The sequence below is a fragment of the Oryctolagus cuniculus genome, chromosome 4 (genome assembly GCF_964237555.1).
Source record: "Oryctolagus cuniculus chromosome 4, mOryCun1.1, whole genome shotgun sequence".
NCBI lineage: Eukaryota > Metazoa > Chordata > Mammalia > Lagomorpha > Leporidae > Oryctolagus > Oryctolagus cuniculus.
Genome location: NC_091435.1, coordinates 53245001 through 53266798, shown reverse-complemented (window position 1 = coordinate 53266798; position 21798 = coordinate 53245001). Strand labels below are relative to the sequence as shown.

The window sequence follows — 21798 nt, the reverse complement described above, 5'->3', positions numbered from 1 at the left end:
GCTAACCCCTTCACTGCTGGTAAATACTAATGTATTAGTATCCTAGGTACTGTGTGGGTCTCAAAAGAATTGGGCTCTTAATGTCTTATATTCACTTGTCAACCTAAAGGAATTTTTTTTTTATTTTTATTTTTTTTAAACTTTTATTTAATGCATATAAATTTCCAAAGTACGACTTATGGATTACAATGGCTTCCCCCCCATACTGTCCCTCCCACCCACAACCCTCCCCTTTCCCACTCCCTCTCCCCTTCCATTCACATCAAGATTCATTTTCGATTATCTTAATATACAGAAGATCAGCTTAGTATACCTTAAGTAAGGATTTCAACAGTTTGCTCCCACACAGAAACATAAAGTGAAAAATAATAGATGATTTTTTTAAATTATGAGGAATTTAAGTATAGAGAGAGGCTGATTTGACCTGGTTAACCACAGGTAGTTTATATCCTCTCTGAATGCATGGTTTATGTCTTAGGCAACTGAGCCATGCTGCATTGTACATAAGAAAGCATTACTTATTTTCATCTGAGGACATTTTTCCCAAGAGCTCCAACTGTGGACTGCACTCCCATACATGGTGTTGTAATACTAAGAGTTAACTTCATGGGTACAGGCATTGTGGTGTAGCTGGTTAAGCTGCTACCTGCCTCACCAGCATCCTTCACATGTGCCAGTTTGTGTCCTGGCTACACCACTTCTAATCCAGCTCCCTACTTTATTTTTTTATTTTTATTTTTTGAGGCAGAGTGGACACTGAGAGAGAGAGACAGAGAGAAAGGTCTTCCTTTGCCGTTGGTTCACCCTCCAATGGCCACCGCGGCTGGCACGCTGCAGCCGGCTCATCGCACTGATCCGAAGCCAGAAACCAGGTGCTTTTCCTGGTCTCCCATGCGGGTGCAGGGCCCAAGCACTTGGGCCATCCTCCACTGCACTCCCGGGCCACAGCAGAGAGCTGGCCTGGAAGAGGGGCAACCAGGACAGAATCTGGCTCCCCGACCGGAACTAGAACCCGGTGTGCTGGCGCCGCAGTCAGAGGATTAGCCTAGTGAGCCACAGCACCGGCCCAGCTCCCTGCTAATGTGCCTTGGAAGACAGTGGAAGATAGCCGTGTCCTTGTTTCCCTGCCCTCCCCGTGTGAGAGACCTAGATGAAGCTCCTGGTTTTGGCCTGGCCCAGTCTTGGCTGTTGTGGCCATTTGGGGATTGAACCAGCGGTTGGAAGATCTATCTCTGTCTCTCATTCTGTCTCTGTAACTCTGCCATTCAAATAAATAAAAAATAAACAGTTAACCTCTAAGAATGTATGAGAGAGTTAAAATATGTAGTGTGGACTCTGGCACTTAATAAATGTTAATTCTGAATCACAGTAAACTGTGTGTAACATATGCAGATTTCTCTTAAATTGCAGTTGATACAGACTAATGCCAGATTCCTATCATGGAAACAAGATTAGTCCTAAGAAAACTGTGATATTGTCAGGAGAATTTATCAGCAAAACCAGTCTTATCCCACCTCCTCTAGCACTTGAACAAAGTAGCCATCCAGGTACCCACAATGCAACATGACTGACCAGGTAAGAATTAGGAAAGCAAGACTGCATGCTCCTTTAGGCTGTGAGAAATTGATCATTTAAAGAATCTTAGGAGGCCAGCACTGTGGCATAGCAGGTAAAGGCGCCACCTGCTGTGCCAGTTCGAGTCTGGCTGCTCCACTCTTTCTGCCTCTGCCTCTTCCTCTCTCTAACTCTGCCTTTCAAATAAAAAATTTTTAAAAAGCATTTTAGGGGCCAATGCTGTGGCATAGAAGGTTAAGCCTCTGCCTGCACTGCCAGTATTACATATGGGCACCTGTTTCAGTCCTGGCTGCTCTACTTCTGATCCAGCTCCCTGCTAAGGGCCTGGGAGAGCAGCAAAATAAGGCCCAGGTACTTGGGCCTTTGCATCCCCATGGGAGACCAGAATGCAGCTCCTAGATTTGGCCTGGTCTAGCCCCAGCTGTTGCAACCATTTGGGGAATTAACCAGACGATGGAAGATATTCGTTCCCATTCCCATTCCTTCTCCTTCCCTCCCTCTCCTCTCCATTCCCCCCTCTCCCTCCCTCCCTCCTCCCTCCCCCCTCCCTCCATTCCTCCCTCTCTCACCCTTCCTGTATCTCCCCTTCTCTCTATTTAAAAAAGAAAAAGGAATTTTAAAGCAAGTAAAGGAGAAGAATTTGTCAGCGTACATTGTCTTCCTACATTTTCTCATTTCTGCTGACTAAATACAATAACTTAGAAGTAGTTTTTTCTTATTCCATGCAGAAGAGTAAATACAGGCCCTCAGGCTTCCCTTCCTTTAGAGGTAAGTGGCTTCAGCTGGGCAAAAATTAAACCCTAGAGCTAATGTAGGTGGTGTTGCACTTTTGTTACACTATTGAGAATCTCTCTTCAGTCAAGAACATAAAACAGTACAGAACACAGTTCATTCAAGAACACAATAATGTAAAATAGATTTCACAGCTCTGCAAAGTCAGAAATAGTGTTTAGTCAAAAATATTTCTATGGAGTGGGCATTTGGCCTAGTGGTTAAGACGCCCATGTCCCACATTGGACTGTCTGGGTTTGATTCCTGGCCCCGGTTCCTGATTCCAGCTTCTGCCAGGGCAAATCTGGGGAGGCAGCAGGAGATGGTCAAATAGTTGGATTCTCAGATATCCATCAACTGAAGACTGGATAAAGAAATTATGGGATATGTACACCATGGAATACTACACAGCAGTTAAAAAAACGAAATCTTGTCATTTGCAACAAAATGGATGCAGCTGGAAAACATTAATCTTAATGAAATAAGCCAGTCCCAAAAGGACAAATACCATATGTTCTCCCTAATCTGGGTAACTAATAGAGTACAATGGCTGGTGCTGCGGCTCACTTGGCTAATCCTCCACCTGCAGCACCGGCACCCTGGTTCTAGTCTCGGTTGGGGCACCAGGTTCTGTCCCAGTTGCTCCTCTTCCAGTCCAGCTCTCTGCTGTGGCCCAGGAGTGCAGTGGAGGATGGCCCAGGTGCTTGGGCCCTGCACCCGCATGGGAGACCAGGAAGAAGCACCTGGCTCCTGGCTTTGGATTGGCGCAGCGTGCCAGCCGTAGCGGCCATTTGGGGGGTGAACCAACAACGGAAGGAAGACCTTTCTCTCTGTCTCTCTCTCTCTCACTGTCTAACTCTGCCTGTCAAAAAAAAAAAAAAAAGTAATCTATGGAAGTGAAATTGACATTTTGAAATGCTATGACTTTGAACAGCTCTTGTCTCCACTGTTGGAGCAATTTTTTTATGCTATTTGTTGAACTCTTTACTTAGTATAGAGTTAATCTTGTGTATATAAAGTTGATTGAAAATAGATCTTAGTAAAAAATAAGAATCAGAGGGGAAAGAGGTAAGAATGAGGATGGGAGGGCAGATAGGGTGGGAAGAATCACTGTGTTCCTAAAATTGTGTCTACGAAATACATGAAGTTTGTATATATTAAATAAAAGGTTTCTGGGAGGAAGAAAAAAAGTTGGGTTCCTGTCATCCCATGCAGGAAATCTTGACTGAGTACCAGTTCCTGCCTTTGGCCTAGCCCAGCACTCTTATGCTGTCTCTCAAGTAAGAATATTTCTGACAGAGTCACAATGAGCTGTGTTTTAAAGATTTTTATTTATTTGAAAGGCAGAGAGTTACAGAGCCAGAGAGAGGTCTTCCATCCGATGGTTCCCTCCTCGGATCACTGCGACTGCTGGATCTGAACTGATTGGAAGCCAGGAGCCAGGAGCTTCTTCTGGTCTCCCACATGGGTACAGGAACCCAAGTGCTAGGGCCATCCAATGAACTGAGTTTAAAAATTGATTTGTTAGGATAAAATATTCTGTTTTCCTAGTATTTTGTTTGGATCAACTCTAAAGCTTAATGAGTAAATACTTTTTGTGGACCAGTTATAAAGTTCTCTAGGCTTTGTTATATGTTGAAACAATTTTAAATTATACTTAAATTTTTAAGGAAAAAAACTCATGTGTATCAATTATTGCAGATGATAGTATTGCTATTTGGAGCTGTCTTAGAAATTTGATGTTAATATGTTTACTAAGAAAACCCTGAAATCCTCCATTCTGTTGTTGGCTTGCTTCCTTTTTGGATTTTCTCATGCTGTTCCTCCCAGTCCCGTTAAGCTGCCTTCAGAACCTCATTTGAAGATTGGGGCTTTACAAAACTTCCTAGGATTAAGGAATGTAGTTAATGGGGATAGATCAAAGCTCATTATAAAGGAGTTACGGTTACAGCCCCTGTGAGTGAGTCCCTACTTTACAGCTAGAGTAGATTTCAGGATGTTGCTGATCCCCTATAGGCTGTACCAGGAAAGGAGGGAATGCCAGGCTGCTGCAGCAGAGCCCCGAGGGCTGCTGGTGACAACTGCTGCCATTCTGTCTTCCAGAGCACCCAAACAGAGCATGCCACATGTGTACTACCTTGTACAGAGACACATATGCTGTAGTCTTTGGTGTGTAGTAAGTGTTTCATTAAAATTGCCAAATGTCCTACTCAGGGGCTCCTAGTTAAGAATGTGGTAAATTCCATGTGGGTGTTCGGCTGCTTGGGATACCCACATCCCATATTGTAGTGCCTGTTTTCAAGTCCCGGCTTTATTCTTGATTCGAGCTTCCTGCTAATGTGCATTCTGGTAGGGAGCTTGTGATAGTTCAAGTACTTGGGTCTCTACCACCCACATGGGAGACCCAGACTGAGTGTGACCTGGCCCAGTCCAAGCTGTTTTGGACATTTTAAGGAGTCAAACAGTAGATAGAAGATAAACTTTCTCTCCTTTTCAAAGAAATAAATAATTTTTAAAAAATGTAAGTTATTTTTAAAGAGAATATAGTGAATTACCTGCTTTCCTACACTTTGAACAGATAATCGATTTTCTGATATTATAAGACATGTTAAAATGGAGCCAGCATAATTATGAGAGTTGAGTGCTTTCCCAGTATTTTTATTATAATCGAAGAACTTATATATAATAACTTCATCTTCTAAGTCGCTCAATCCAGAAAATTTAGCATTAACTCCTCATTCTCTGAAATTCATATCCATCTGCCACTTCCCAGAATATATACTCGGATACACATGTATCAGAATCCGACTATGGCAGAGTGGCTCCATTACTACCGTGCTAGCTCAGGTTACTGTCACTTCTACCTCCGTTATGGTGATAAACTGCTTACTGACTTTGCTTCTCTTCTTTCTCCCCTTCAGTCTACTCTGAGTCTAGCAGTCCGTGTGGTCTTAATCAAATCAAGCTCCCATCTCATTCTACCAGCTGTCCTTACCTGGGAGACCCTGTGGGGTTGAGCTTCCCATTGCCTGTTTGACGTCTTCTGCTTATCTTCCTCCTGTTCCTTCTGGCACGTGCTCCGCCTCAGACTTCTGTGATTTCCACAGCCTGTTCTCAGAGCCTCACCCGCTCTGCTTGAGGGTTTTATCCAGATGACACCTCCCTGAGGCTTACCCTGACCGCTGTACTTAAAATGACAGCGCCCTGACTTTTCCTAACTTCTTACCCTTTGTTTTTTAAGGTACTTCCATGTTCTCACACACTGTAAATTTTTCTTACTGATAATTCTCTTTCCTCTTCACCTCACTGGGAGTACTTCGGCTGTGTGCAGGGATTTTTTTGTCTAACTGTTCTTTGTTCCATCTCTTTCTAGAACAACACCTAGTAACAATATGTGTTTATTGAATATATGTTTAATGACTAAGTTGCCAGCCCTGGCTCTTTTACCACATTCTGTTCCTTTCATAACTGCAGATGTGCTGTATATTAATAAAATTGTTATTACATGATAGATTATTTTTCTGTATTCTCAAATTTTGTAACAGCTTTATTGATATACTCACACAGCATACAGTTCTCCTACTTGAAGTGTATAATTCATTGACATTTGTGATATTCAGATGTGAAGTCATCACCATATTCAATGTTAGAATGTTTTGTCACCTCAGAAGAAACCCCATGGTTAATAGCAGCCACTTACCATTTCACAGCTCCTGACCCCCTCTAGTCCTAGGTAACCACTAATCTTTTTCATCTTGATACTTATTGCGGACATTTTATGTAAGTGAATTGTATAATATGTGGTCTTTTCATGACTGTCTTTCCCTTAGCATGTTTTCAATGTCCATCCTTGTTGTGGCTCATATCAGTACTTCATTCCTTTTTATGGCCAAAGAACATTCCATTGTTTGAATATCTAGAAATGGAATTTCTGAGTTATATGCAGACTCTGTTTAATTTCTTTTAAGAATTCTAATTTCTCCATATTCTAGCTAATTCTGTCTTTCTTGAGTGTTTGCTGCCTTATTACAATGGTATCTCATTGTAATTTTGATTTGCATTTCCCTGTTGGCTAATGATGTTGAATATCTTTCATGTGCTTATTGGCCATTTATATGTCCTTGCTTTAAGATTTTAAAATTTATTTGAAAGGCAAAGTGACAGAGAGGAAGAGACACAAAGAGATCTTCTATCTGCTGGTTCACTCCCCAGTGGCTGCAAAGAGCCGGAGCTGGGCCAGGCTCAAATCAGGAGCCTCGAACTCCATCCATGTCTCCCACTTGGGTGATAGGGGCCCAAGCACTTGGGTCATTTTCTGCTGCTTTCCAGGCGCATTAGTGGGAACTGAATTGGAGTGGAGCAGCCAGGACCAAATTGGTGCTCTCATATGGGATGCTGGTGTTGTTACAGGCAACAGCTTAACCTGCTGCCGCACAGTGCTGGCCCCTATTTGTCTATCTTCTTTGGAGAAATGTCTGTTCAGATTCTTTGCACTTTTTTAAATTGGGTAATTTGTCTTTTATATGTCCCATCACAATGTTGTGTATATATTCTGAATAGTAGACCCTTACCAGATCTATAATTTGCAAATATTTTCTACAGGACTTTTTCTTTCATGATAGTATCATTTGAAGCACTGAAGATTTAATTTTGATAAACTTGAGTTTATTTAGTTTTAGTTGGCTGTTTATACCTTTGGTGTCAAATCTAAGAAACCACTACTTATTCCAAGGTCATCATTTACTCCTATATTTTCTTAATTTTTTAAATAGTTTCAGCTCTTACATTTAGATCTATTTTGAGTTAATTTTTTAATCCGGCATGAAGTGTTAAGGTCCAATTTCTGTGCTTTGCGAGTTTCCATTTACCCCAGCATCATGTGTTTAAAAACACTATTCTTCCCCCGATTGAATTGTCTTGACACCTTTTTGGAAACAGTTGACTATAAATTTGAGGATTTATTTCTAGACTCTTGATTCTATCCCACTGATTATATTCTTAAAAATTGCTGTCAGAAGTCTCTGAGGTAGATGGTTTTTCTGAGATGTGTTTCTCTTACTCGGGCTATGTTCTTATTTTCTGGGATCCTTGTAATAGTGATAGTTTTCTGGATGGCTGTTTACTTGGGAAAAGCTCTCAAGACCCATTTTTACACTTCTTAATTCTCTGCTAAATTTGATGTTTCCTTTGCCTCACGGAGTTGTAAATGTCAAATTCTGTACTTGCCACTTTCTCTCTCTTCAGTCTTCCTGGCTTTCCTTGTAGCTGCTTGTTTTGAATTCCTATTTTCCTCCTTCATCCTGTTTTGAGCCTCCATGGAATTTGAGAATAAGTTGGTCAGTTGCACAGTTGCATGTCGTATTGTGGAGTTTCAGCAGTGCATGAACTTAGAACCAGAGTCCTGTTCTGATTGAATGTGTTCATAATTGACCAGCTTTCTGGCCTGTGGCCTGAAGGTACTGAGGCCAGCTGGCGCTTTCCTTGTGGCTTGCCTGCCGTGTTGGACCACACAGGTCCCTTTTCATCCCAGACTGTAAATCTTGAACGTTGGAAATGCTTTTGGTGGAACAGGAAAGTGGAAAATTGATTCTCCTTGATGCTTTACAAAGATTGACAGGAATAACCAGAATGTAGGTAATTCCATTTGTTTGTGTTTCCCAGTTGGTCAACTAGTCCAGGCATGTGTCCTTGTAAACTTCTAAAGCACAAAATTAACCTAGGCATCATTCAAATGCCCATTACTTATAGCTACTAACCTGTAGAACTGCTCTCAAAATACTGCTTTCCTATTGATGTAGCACAGTTACTATGTTCTAGTTCTTTGACACTCATTTCAGCTTGATGATAAACATGAAGTCTCTTAAAAATTTTTTTTAAAGATTTATTTATTTGAGAGGCAGAGGCAGAGAGAGAGAGGTCTTCTATCTGCTGGTTTACTTCCCAAATAGCCAGAGTTGAGCCGACCCAAAGCTAGGAGCCTGGAGCTTCTTCTGGGTCTCCCACGTGGGTGCAGGTGTCCAAGCACTTGGGCCGTCTTCTACTGCTTTCCCAGGCCACAGCAGAGAGCTGAATCGGAAGTAGAGCAGCCGGGTCTCGAACTGGTGCCCACCTGGGATGCCAGCCATGCAGAAGCGTGCTGGTTGCTGTCACTATCAGTGTGTGTCTCTCCTTGCTCTCCCCTCCCCCTGCATGCAGTTTTCCAGCCAAGCATTGTGATTGCTCTTGTGTCTTCTTCCAGGTTTCTCTCCCTACGGGTTAGTAAATGACAGGACTTAGCAAACATGCCAACAAACAGAAACTTTATTCTTCCATTGATTTAATAAATGTTCGTTGAAAGCCTCCTGTAAAACATTCACACTGATTGCTGCTGGCAATACGGAGTGGACGACACAGCCTCAGCCTCTGTCCAGGAACCAGGCATTATAGAATAATGTTACTTATAATTTTATAATCACATCAAAAATCAGTCTTACGTAAAACGTGTTACTGTGAGAACATAATAGCCATTCATTTGTTAAAACAAACCAAACTTAAGTGCCTGTCGTGTGACCCTTAACTTGGCAAAGGTCAAGGCCAGCTTCTGTAAGCAGGCAACTCTTTTTAAAAAAAAAAAAAAATTATTTATTTCAAGTCAAAGTTACACAGAGAGAGGAGAGGCAGAGAGAGAGAGAGAGAGTTCTTTTTCGGCTGATTCACTCCCCAATTGGCTGCAACGGCTGGAGCTGCACTGATCCGAAGCCAGGAGCCTCCTCTGGGTCTCCCACGCGGGTACAGGGGCCCAAGGACGTGGTCCACCTTCCACTGCTTTCCCAGGTCATAGCAGAGAGCTGGATCAGAAGTGGATCTGCCAGGTCTTGAACCGGCGCCCATATGGGATGCCGGCACTGCAGGCCAGGGCATTTAACCTGCTATGCCACAGCGCCGGCCCCAAGCAGGCAACTCTTTAAAGCTGAGATCATAGAGAGGAATCCTAGGCTAACAGGCAGTGGAAAGACCTTGCAGGCCAAGCCAGTAGCTTGGTCCAGGGGGACCAAACGAAAGGTAGAGTGATGAGAAGCCAAGATGGCTCAGGACAAGATGAGAGACTGAGGTGGGCTGGGCAATGTGGGACTCTACAGGTTGTGTTGAGAGCTTTGCTTTCCATCCTGAGAGTGGAAAGAAACCATTAAAATGTGTTTTCATCAAAAGCTACCTTTTTTGTAACCTAAGAACTAGGTCTTAGAGGCAGGTTAACAATCAGATGTATTGACTTCTAGACAGAAAATATTAAATTTTAAAATTTGTTTTCTCTTGGTCGGCGCCACGGCTCACTTTTCTAATCCTCCGCCTGCAGCGCTGGCACCCCGGGTTCTAGTCCCGGTTGAGGCGCTGGTTCTGTCCTAGTTGCTCCTCTTCCAGTCCAGCTCTCTGATGTGGCCTGGGAAGGCAGTGGAGGATGGCCCAAGTCCTTGGGCCCTGTACCCACATGGGAGACCAAGAGGAAGCACCTGGCTCCTGGCTTCAGATCGGTGCAGGGCGCTGGCCGTAACTGCCATTTAGGGGTGAACCAACGGAAAGACCTTTCTCTCTGTCTCTCTCTCTCTCTCTCACTGTCTAACTCTGCCTGTCAAAAAAAATATTGTTTTCTCTAGAGCAGTGCTTTTCTAACTTCATTGTATTTAAGAATTACTGGAAGGGCTTGTTAAAAACAGACTTCCAGGCCCTGTCTCCAGAGATTGTGAGAGTCTGGATGGGGCTCAAGAATTTGAATTTCTAGGTCCTGCATTGTGGCACAGTGGGTTAAGCCATTGCTTGCAATGCAGGATCCTGTGTCTGAGTGCTGGTTTGAGTCCCAGCTGCTCTGTTCTGGTCTAGTTTCCTGCTAATGAACCTAGGGAGGCAGTGAAAGATGGCCCAAGTACTTGGGACCCTGACACCTGTATGGTAGACCATGAGGGAGTTACTGGCTCCTGGTTGCATCCTGCTGATCCTTGGCTGTTGTGGCCATCTGGGGAGGGAACTGACAAATGGAAGATCTTTCCCTGTCCCTCCTTCTTTCTCATTCACTCTGCTCCTCAAATAAGTAAATCAATAACAACAATTAAATTTTTTTGGGCCGGCGCCGCAGCTCACTAGGCTAATCCTCCGCCTTGTGGCACTGGCACACTGGGTTCTAGTCCCAGTTGGGGCGCCGGATTCTGTCCCGGTTGCCCCTCTTCCAGGCCAGCTCTCTGCTGTGGCCAGGGAGTGCAGTGGAGGATGGCCCAAGTGCTTGGGCCCTGCACCCCATGGGAGACCAGGGCTCCTGCCATCAGATCAGCATGGAAAAAAAAAAATTTTAAGAAAAAATTTAAATTTCTAGTAAGTTCCTGGAAGATGGTGCTGCCACTGGTCCTATGCAGAGAGTAGATTCTGTGTAGCATTTGGAGCCACAGAATCAACACCTATTTTTACAGAAGCCACTACCAGGCCTTCCTTGTCTGTGTATGTTCTGTGTATGTGGTATGTGACTTCCTCAGGTGACATGGTAGTCCAGGCGTGTTGAAGAGACATAGTGCCACAAATCAAGATAGTTAAAATTAGAAAGCTTGATTAACAAAAAATGCTGTTTGGAGTTTTTGAAATTTAGGGCAATACATTTTGGGATTCTGAGACATTTGGTGTTTAGCAAGAGTGAATTTGTGCGTTACTGAATTAGTGTTTTGTTTTTGTTTTTCTAGATCTAATTACTTGTTTGGACACTGCATCCAATTTTTTGGAGCCTGAGTTCAGGTATGAGCATATTTTTGCCTCCTCTCCCATTTTGCTTAAATACTATTCATATTCATTCTGTATCTACTTAGGATTATTGTGTAATATATGACACATAATTATTCCATGACTCAAATAGTTTATTTAAAATCATTTAATTATTGCCATATTTAAATTTTTCTATAATTGTAACACTTAGATCTTCAAAGTATAATTTTAATATGCTTCAATATATGCTGCTAGCTAACAAATAGAAAAGCTGTCTTTCTAGAAAAATGAAAATGGAAGGTTTAGGCTATTATGGGATTCTTAGGTATTCTTTCCCAAGTAGCATTTCTACTGTCTGTCTGCTTTATGGCTTTGTCGCTTGCCTGGACTAGGATTAGCTTCTAGTTGATGTCCCATTTCTGATCTCTTCTAACTTTGTTCTGCCACTCACACCTCTGCCAAATTGTTTTCAGAACTAGATATGCAAACATTTCCCTGCTGATACATCTTAGGAACTCCTTATGGTCATAAAAAGTTGCCCGCTCTTCAGTGTGGTCTTCAGAGTCCTTCACGAGGAGTCCTTGGACCATTCTTCCAGTCTTGTTTCATCTACTCCATGTTGAAATGATTCTGGATTATTTACCCTGCTCTGAGCTCTGAACTTTCCTGGAATTTTTCTCCTCTTGGCAAAATCATTCTCATGTTTCAGCCTCCTCTCAGCTTGTTTCTCCTCCCCACAGATGCTCGGTTTTGTCTTTAAGAATGGTTCTGTCTGTGGCAAGTGTTCCCTCTCTTGCATTTGATAGGTGCTTTGCTCAGCAAGGATAACCCTGCTGGAGGATCCAGCCTCCTCACCCTCCTTTCTGGACTCCATCATCACCCAAATCCGATCTGTATCTGCTTAACTGTCGCAGCTTCTGCTCATGATTCCTCACCTTCTCTTGTTTCCCAGGAGCCAGAATAACCTTTATTAGAAATATGAAGAGGGGTGAGGGGAGCCGGCACCGTGATGTAGTGGTTGAACCTCTGCTTGTAGTGGTGGCATCCCATATGGGCACAGGTTTGGATTCTGGATGTTCTGTTTCTGATTTGGATTTCTGCTGGTATGCCTGGGAAAGCAGCAGAGGATGGCCCAGGGCCTTGGATAACCTGGAGGAGGCTCCTGACTCCTGGCTTTGGATCTGCCCAGCCCAGGCCTTTGTGGCCACTTGGGGAGTCGACCAGCAGATGGAAGATTCTCTTTCCCTCTCTCCCCTCCTCTCCCTGCCACAACCCACCTCACCCCCTCCCTCCCCACTCAACCTCTCTCCCCTCTCTCCCCCTCTGCCTCTGCCTTTCAAATAGATGGATAAATCTTTAAAAAAAAAAAAAAAGGAATTGAATTATGTAAACTGTCAAAATCTCTTCCTCTTTTTACTTGGAAATATATTCTAGACTCGATGCCATTGTCTGTGTGATCTGGCCCCTGTGTACCCTCTTGCTCCTCTCCCTTTGCTCGCTGTAGCCTGGCCTCTGCAGTGAGCGCCTGCACTCACAGAGCAGGCTGTTGTGCTGCAGGGCGTGCCCTTCCTAGTGATTGCTGCACGTTCCTCTGCTTGTTCAGTGTGCCCTCAACACACTGCTGGGCTTCCCTACCTCACAGCCCCGTCCCCTGGCTGAGGCAGTCCAGAGCCCTGCTTTGTAGGAGCACAGACTCTGGAGCCCTCCCACTGCTTGCCAGCTGTGTGCCCTGGGCACACGATTCCTCAGTTTGCTTATCTGTAAAGAGAAGATGGTAACAGTACCTAGCATATAGGGTTCTTGTGGCTTTCCTGAAGCCCTTAGGATGCTGCCTGGCACACAATAAGCCTACTAAGTGTTTATATTAACTTTTATTAGGTTAGATCTTTCCCAGTTATTTCACAGTGCCTTTTCTTCATCATAGAGCTGAAATATAATTATTTATGGAAGTATTGGTTTAATGTCTCTTCCACCACTGGAATGTAAATTCAGCGAGGGCAGGGGCTACGTTTGTTTGGTTGACCTTTGCAAACCCAGTGTCCACACAGCCCAGCACTCAGCAGACAACATAATAAAACATTCTAGTACAGTGCTGCACTGCATAGTAGCGTTTCCATCAATATATACCACAGGAGTCCCTTGAGATCGTAACAGACCTGAAACAGTCCTATCACCTAGTGAACTCGGGGCTGCGGAAGAAGCAAGAGAAAGACACTGCAGGAGAAGAAAAAGAGGAAGAACTGCTAGAAAATTCAGTGAGGAGTTCAGCAGAAGCTTCCGTAGACATCGACAGGCTTCTTACAGAGTTCAGAACATACACCAGCATGTGGAAGGTTTTCCTTAGCAGAGAGGAATTTTTGTGGTGCTATATCTACTTAGAAGGAAATCTGTGATGAAAAAAAGAAACACACCAAGCAAACCACCGTGGACACATTTCTGAAAAGAGTGGCACGTCCTAGGAAGAGCCCTGGGCAGATCCTGTGTGGGGTGTTCAGAAGAGTCCTGTGGTCACGGGAGGTGACGTCTCCAGGCATGCCACTGCCCCGGAGACCTAGCGGAATGAGGTGCGGGAGCAGAAGTGACACTGACGATCTTCATCCTGTGCAGACTGAGACTAATGTAGGGGCTTGAATGTTAGTTCTTAGAAAAAAAAATTAGAAAGTTAAAAACAAATAGAAAAAAGCTTATAGGGTAAGGATATAAAAATATTTCTGTAGATCTGTACAGTGTGCTAATATTTTAAGCTGGGTGTTACTACAAAAGAGTCTCAAAGTTCAAACAGTTTAAAAGTTTTGTAAGGTGAGAAAGTGACATTAAACATTTGAACAGATTCAGTGTAGCCTGAGTGTACATTGTTGATGAAGTCTGCGGCCATGTCCAGTAATGCCCTAGGCCTCACATTCATTCACCACTCTCTCACCCAGATCAGCTTCCAGTACTGCAACTCCCTTCCGGGGAATTCCTCTCTACCAGTGGACTATGTTAAAAGCCTTTAAAAAAAAAAATTATTTGTTTTACTTGAAGAGAGAGAAGCAGAGGCAGAGAGAGAAGATCTTCCAAATGCTGTTTCACTCCCCAATTGGTTGCAATGGCGGAGCTGTGCCAATCCAAAGCCAGGAGCTTCCTCTAGGTCTTCCCACGTGGGTGCAGGAGCCCAAGGACTTGGGCCATCTTCTGCTGCCTTCCCAAGCCATAGCAGAGAGCTGGATCGGAAGTGGAGCAGCCAGGACTTTAACCAGCGCCCACATGGGATGCTGGCACTGCAGGCGTTGGCTTTACCTGTTACCCCACAGCAGCACCAGCCCCTAAAAATCTTTTTATACTGTGTTTCTCCTGCCTCTCTTCTGTGCTGAGATACAGAAACTAACCATTGCATTATAGTTGCCTACAGTGTTCAGTGCAGTAATATACTGTACAGGTTGGTAGCCTAGGAGCAATACATTATACCTTTTAGCTCTAGTGTTAAGTCTCCTATGCCATCTGGGTTTGTGTAGTACACTCAATGATGTCCACACAGTGATGAAATTGTCTAAGGATTAATTTCTGGGAATATATCTCCCTTGTTAAGAGACACAAAAACATGACTTTGTGTTGAGTAGATGAGTGAGTGAATGAATAAAGGAATGAATGCCAGTCTTTTAATGCAACTGCAATCTGATCAATAGCAGGTTGGTAGAACGCACTATCATTTATTCACAAAGTAGACTATCACACAGCTATTAAATATAACAAATAGCTCTCACATTGTTTATCCAAAAATGGAATATCATGTAGCTATTAGGTATAATGAATAGATGATCTTAAAGTGGAAATATGTCTACCATTCATTGTGAAGTAAAACAATTTGTAGAATATGAGAAAAATTTTGTAAATAACATGGGTGAAGAAGTGTTATTATACAGCATGTATAATGATAATAATGTCTTTTAGTCTAGATTCACCCCAAAGCAAAAGTTGTAAGAGTTTAGGAATCAGTGTTTTTCACAAAAAGAAATAAGTACACATTATTTTATATGGACTGTGTTCACAGTCATATTTGAAACTGGATACTAGGGAATGAGCATTTAACCTAATGATCAAAATGCCTGTGTCCCATAGTATTGTACCTGGGTTCAGTTCCCAGCTCTAGCCCCTGACTCGAGCTTTCTACTGTTGCAGACCCTGGGGAGGCAACAGTGATGGTTCATGTAATTGGGTCTCTGCCACCACATGGAAGACTTGTGTTGCCTTTGTGCTTATATTTGGAGCAATAGAAAAATATCTGAAAAGTCTTTTTAGGAGTGTTAGTTACTGGGATTGGTGCTGTGGCATAGTAGGTTAAGTCTCTATCTGCGGTGCTGGCATCCCATATGGGTGCTGGTTCAAGTCATCTCCACTTCTGATCCAGCTACCTGCTGATGGCCTGGGAAAGCAGTGGAGGATGGCCCAAGTGCTTGGGCGCTGCACCCATGCAGGAGACCTGGAAGAAGCTCCTGGTTCCTGGCTTCAGATCACCCAGCCCCAGGCATTGCAGCCATTGGGAAGTGAACCAGTGGATGGAAGACCTCTTTCTCTGTCTCTCCTTCTCTCTGTAGCTCTGCCTCTCAAACAAATCTTAAAAACAAACAAAAAAAGAGTTATTTCAGGGTTGTAGTACTATAGTATTTGCACTGAACTGAGAAATACATATGGATGTGTCTTGATGTTTTTCCCTAGAAAGTACACTCTAATATAACCTTTCACTTGTTTTCATTCAACAGCAAGTACTGCCCAGCTGGTTGTCTGCTTCCTTTTGCTGAGATATCTGGAACAATCCCTCATGGATACAGAGATGTGAGTTGCAGATAGACTTATTCTAACGTTGTATCTTAAAAGTAAACTCCAGAACAGTGAGATATGTGTCTATTGTATATATATAATATTTAGAAATTATTTCTTTTTAGCAACATGTAATGTTTTATTCTTTCTCTTCTACTAAAATTCTGTTCTGTTAGAGCACCAGTACTATATATTTATGAGAAAACTGCCGAATCCACAGATTTCTTGAGGAAAGTAGAAGTATTTTCTTTTTTAATTAGGCAAAGATAATTAAAACCTAATCTTTTGTTTTTCCCTTCCCCAAGTCCTCGCCACTGTGCATGGCTGGTGTGCATGCAGGAGTAGTGTCAAATATTTTGGGCGGCCAAATCAGCGTGGTAATCAGCAAAGGTATCCCGTACTATGAAAGTTCTCTGGCTAACAATGTCACATCTGTGGTGTAAGTACCTTTGCTGTTTCCAGTAAGCATGCTGAATAGGAGTGGGCTAGGGACTGACTGGATCTCAGAAGTGTCGCTGTTAATGGGGCTCAGGGAAAAACCTTTATGCAAAAAGCATTCAGATTGGTGTGTGCTCAATATCTGAGTAGTTTGAAGTGTACAGGCAATGTTGTACTAATTTTTAGTTCTGCCTCAAAAAAAAGATAGTCATTTGAAAGGGTGGTTTGTTTTTTTTCTAAGTGTTGGAAACTCTGGAGTAAGAGTCTGAAAGTTTTCTGCTGCATCCCATTTTATTTTAAAGATCAGAAGCTGTAAGTGCCCTGTTCCTTATAGCCCATGTAGTCCAGGATGGATTGAGGATAATTGAACTATTTTGAATTATAAACTAAATGTTGACATAAAACAGGTAATATTACTATGAATCTCTCTCTCATTCTGGAAGAATGTTTTAAGAAGCTATTTTCATGGTATCTACAGTGTTCTTTACAAAACAAGGACCAGACATCAAAAGCGAAAGTTGAAACATTAACTAGAAATGCAGTATTAGCTAAGAGATGTTTAAAAACTCTGCATCTTAGGTATACTTCCTCCTGTGAACAGTTCTAGGCTTCAGAGAAACCAGCCTCCCTCCGGGGGCCCTCGGCCAGTTTTCACTCAGAACGCGAGTGCGGGCCCACGAGCCAGACTTTCTAGAGCGGGAGGCAGCAAACACTTCCTGTGAAGATCCACCTAGGGAGTACTGCAGGCTCCCTGGGCCACATGGTTCTGTCCCTCTCTTTGTGTTGTACTTACAGCTCCTTGACCATGCAAAAATCACGCTCGGCTCACTGGCTGTGCAGAACTGGCCTTGTGCCTGGGCTGCTGTTCGCCCTTCCCTAGCACTGAGCCAGCTACCTTTCCTTCATTGGGTTCCTTCTCTGTGCTTTACGCAGATGCTGTCATTTCTTTCCCCTTCCCTGCCTTTGGAAAGAGTCTGTGGAGGGCGTATGAATTCTGCCTTTCATACTTGAAAAAAAATAAGCACAGGATGTAATAGTTTGAATGCTGTGTAGAGGCCGAAGATTGAACTAGAGGTTTTATTCCTGCAAGTTCAAAGGAGTCCTTTGGCCTGCCATCTGGTGAAGTCTTCACTTGTCTCACTGGTCCATTCTCAGCTCGCCTATTCTGTCTACTGCTTGGAAATGCAAATGCAATGCTGGGTTCTAATATTAAAGGTCATTCTCAGACATGTTGGTTTCCCCTTTTTTAAAAATAGTGCAGTCTGTTAGTAGCCAATTTTTTTTTTATGTTTACCCCAGGAAGCTTGAGCCTCATTCTCTGAGAGTTTTATACCATTTAGTGTACTTGAACAAAAAGCAAAAGTTTGAGTCAATACATTTCATGAAAAATAAATAAGTACATATTATTGTGTATGGATGTATTGACACAGTCATGTATGGAACTGGGGACTAGGGAGCAAGCTTTCAACCTAGTGGTTAAGATTCCTGCCTACAACTCTTGACTCCAGCTTCCTGCTGATGCAGACCCTAGGAGGCGTTCGTGGTTGCTCAAGTCATTGGGTCCCTGGCACCAATTGGGGAGACCTTGATTGTAATCCTGGCTCCCAGCTTCAGCCGTAGCCCAACTCCATCTCTTTCAGGCAGGAGTAAATCCCCTAGATGGGAGCAAGGTCTGCCTCTCCACCCCACCGTTTTGTTTTTGTCTGTCTCTCATGCCTCTCAAGTTTTAAAAAGGAGAAAGAAACTGGATACTAGATGTTTATAGAAAAAATTGTTTATGCAGATTTCAAAACTTGCTTTGCTTAGAAATGAGACTTTTTTCCTAGAAACAATACTAGTTGCCTAATTTTTAGTCATGGAATCACACTAGGTCTTTAAATGGTACAGAAAAAAGCAAAAACTTTCCCCATGGTTTTAGTCTTAATGAGGTTGGAGAAGTCATGTGTTAAGTGTGTGTCACCAAAAACAAACAAATAAACAAAAAAAACAATAAACACTTCTCTCTCTTTCAGAGGACACTTATCTACAAGTCTTTTTACATTTAAGACAAGTGGTAAGTTTTTTGTGGACTTTATAACTTAATGTAGTTTGTTAAATTGATAATTGTTATACACTCTATAGCAGGCACTGTATCAATTACTGACTTTTTGTACTTTTGCACTTAAACATCATAGTAGCACAAAGTGGTACCTATTAAAATGATAGAGGCTGGTGGTATGGTGCCATGATTTAAACTGCTTATTGAGACATTAGCATCTCCCAACAACAATTAGAGTCCCATCTGCTCTGGTACTGATCCAGGTCCCTGCTATTGTGGGAAGGCAGTGGGAGTTGGCCCAAGTACTTGGGCCCCTGCCACCTATGCGGGAGATCTGGATGGAGACCTGTGTTCCCCGCTTGGGCCAGGCCCTGTTGGGCTATTGCCTCCATTTGAGGAGTGAACCAGCAGATAGAAGATTCTCTCCCCCACCCCCCTCTCTCTCTCACTTTGCCTTTCAAATAAATAAATAAATCATAAAAAAAGAATAAATTGGGAGTTTCATACTAATATAGATAGATTACGTAAGCAAGCAAGGTTCCTTAGAAAAGATGACTGATAGGAAGAAGTAACTGATCAGAAAATATTTATTGAGTAACTTCTCTTACTTGCTTAGGCGCTGTTCTGGTGCTCGTGACTCGATAGTGAACAATATAACTCCTTCCTTCCTGGAACTTACCTTTTGGTAGTGAGAGTGACAAACAATGAGTAAATAAATTGTTGTCTATAGTACACTGTTCTCAGCATGTTAAGAAGATGTAGGGGAATAGGCAAGGAAGGAAGACAGGGCGTGCAGGGAGACTGGGTTGAAGTTTAAGTAGGATCTGGAAAAACCTCATAGAGAAGTTAACAAATAAACAAACCCTGGAAGAGATAAAAGAGTAACTCCTTACCCCACTTACCTGGAAAGAGTGTCCCAGGGAGAGGATCTTATACCTGTAGTAAATTAAAAGTTATTGCTCATTTGCTCATTGGTGAATGTTTACAGGTTTCCTAATGATACACAAAAACATAACGTCCAAGAAACACTGTCCTGGTATTGAAATTTCTATTACAGTGTTTTACTAGCACAGCGCATATTAATTAAAGATGCAGTAGAAAGCTTGCAAGGAGCAAGTCCATTAAGTTTTCAAGTTTACTTTCTGCTTTGTTTCAGGTTGTTATGGCACACTGGGCATGGAATCTGGTGTGATCGCTGATCCCCAAGTAACAGCCTCGTCTGTGCTGGAGTGGACTGACCACACAGGGCAGGAGAACAGCTGGAAACCTGAAAAGGCCAGGCTGAAGAAACCTGGACCCCCTTGGGCTGCTTTTGCCACTGATGAATATCAGTGGTTACAAGTAGATCTGAATAAGGAAAAGAAGATAACAGGTTAAGAAACAGTTTCCTGGAACCATTTCTGATACTCTTATTACTCGCAAACCTGTTGACATCTAAGATTTTCATGGAAAATTCAATTACATGGTTTCCAATTTTATTGCTTGGTGTTATCACTGGAGAAAGTTTTATAAAGCATGGCAGAGGAAAGTAGTTTTTCACTTTCATTCTTTCAAGGGTGTGTTTCAGTGAAAAGTGGTCTTGAAACACACGGGATAACCATCTCTTAGAGTCATTGAAATTTATGTTCATGGGGTCCATTTTAAGTGCTATAAATAACTAATTCTCCACATGTGCTGAGCATAAATTTAATTTAGGGAAACGTAGCAAATGGTGTGAATAACTGGTTGGGAATGGTTTTGTTAAAAGATTTATTTTGCTTTGGTACTGAAAATAATACCAATAATCATCTTTAATCTTTGACTCCCAGAAATTTATTCTTAGGAATTAAAATATATTTTATAGTGATATGAACACAAGTTGCCAGAACACAATAGTGCTTTCCTTATGTGCACCCGTACCTCTTTCCATCTCTACAAGAACACAAAGCCATGATGGTGAAAACTTGCACATAGGTGCGGACATGAGCTGCTGGCAGAAATGTCTGAACAATGCCCCTCAGGTGTTTATGCTTGGCTGCTGAGTTAGCCCATGTGTTCTGATGAGAACAACTCTTCATTCCCAGGCATTATAACCACTGGATCTACTATGGTGGAGCACAATTACTATGTGTCTGCCTATAAAATTCTGTACAGCGATGATGGGCAGAAATGGACTGTGTATAGAGAGCCTGGTGTGGAACAGGATAAGGTAAATGATTATCAAGGTGTTTTTTAAAAAGTATGTTAAAAAATGAATCCTTGCCAAAAGTGTAAAGGTGTGTGAAAATTCAGTACAGCTTTTGTCTTACACTGCCCTCTTCTGGTTGTTTTTGGTAGCGTTAGTTAATTATAAAAGTGGTCTAAAACTCTGTTTTGGTGCTTGTTAGCAAAAAGCTCTGAACATGCTAGAATGAGCCAGACTTGCCAGTAAGGGGTGGATGATAGCGGAGTGAATTTCATCCATTTGTTTATTCCATTCACCCAGGCTCCTGGTCCATGACCCGCCACAAGGATCTTTAAATGGAGAAGTCCCTGTCCCTAAGGAGAATAGATTGAAACTATGAACACATTTTTTTCCATGAGTTTGCCATATGATTTTGGCTTCAATTATATAATATTTTCATTTTATATCATCCATATGATTTGCTAATATATCTTCAATTACCACTTTTATCATCTACTTCAGAAATCTCCAGGGACTCCATTTCATAGAGCTCTAAGTACTTACTCAGGGCCTTCTTTTCTGTCTTCTACTTGATATCACATTAACTTTGTCTTTGACGAACCCTCTGCCTGTTGAAGTGAACAGCACACTGTCACCATCCTCTGCTTAATGCCCCAAACCTGACCACTCTACTCCTGGTACATCTGTTTCTTCAGTACCATTTATTATACTTGTAAAATAGAATTACCTATGTCTATATTTTTTAAAGATTTTATTTATTTGAAAGGAAGTGTTACAGAGAAGCAGAAGCAGAGAGAGATGTCTTCCATCCACTGGGTCACAACTCAGATGGCTGCAATGACTGGAGCTACACCAGTCCAAAGCCAGGAGCCAGGCACCTCCTCCAGGTCTCCCACATGGGTTCAGGGGCCCAAGGACTTGGACCATCTTGTACTGCTTTACCAGGCCATAGCAGAGAGCTGTATCAGAATTGGAGTAGCCTGGTCTCGTACTAGTGCCTATATGGGATGCCCGCACTGCAAGTGGCAGCTTTACCCACTATGCCACAGCGCCGGCTCCAATGCCTATATTATATAGATTTCTAACAGCATTGAATTATATTTCTGAAAAAGACCTTTTTACCTTCATTTTTGAAAGATAATTTCACTGGGTATAGAATTCTAGGTTGACTATTTTTTCTTTCAATACATTAAATATATTGATCCATTGTTTTCTGCCTTGCATTGGTGAAAATTCTGCCATTCTTATCCTTAATTCTGTTCCCTGATAATTTATTTTTTTTCTTTGCTTATGAGAT

General features: G+C 42.4%; 1 protein-coding gene across 2 annotated transcripts in view; it reads left to right on the top strand.

Annotated features, from left to right (window-relative positions):
- The window catches only part of DCBLD2 (discoidin, CUB and LCCL domain containing 2), a 91045-nt gene that overhangs the window by 50028 nt on the left and 19219 nt on the right, over positions 1–21798 (top strand). For both annotated transcript variants that reach the window (XM_051859389.2, XM_051859388.2), the window contains exons 4-9: positions 11046–11097; positions 15804–15876; positions 16167–16300; positions 18312–18352; positions 19494–19709; positions 20401–20525. In XM_051859389.2, coding sequence (XP_051715349.1) covers positions 11046–11097; positions 15804–15876; positions 16167–16300; positions 18312–18352; positions 19494–19709; positions 20401–20525 — 641 coding nt within the window. The remainder of the gene's footprint in view (positions 1–11045; positions 11098–15803; positions 15877–16166; positions 16301–18311; positions 18353–19493; positions 19710–20400; positions 20526–21798) is intronic.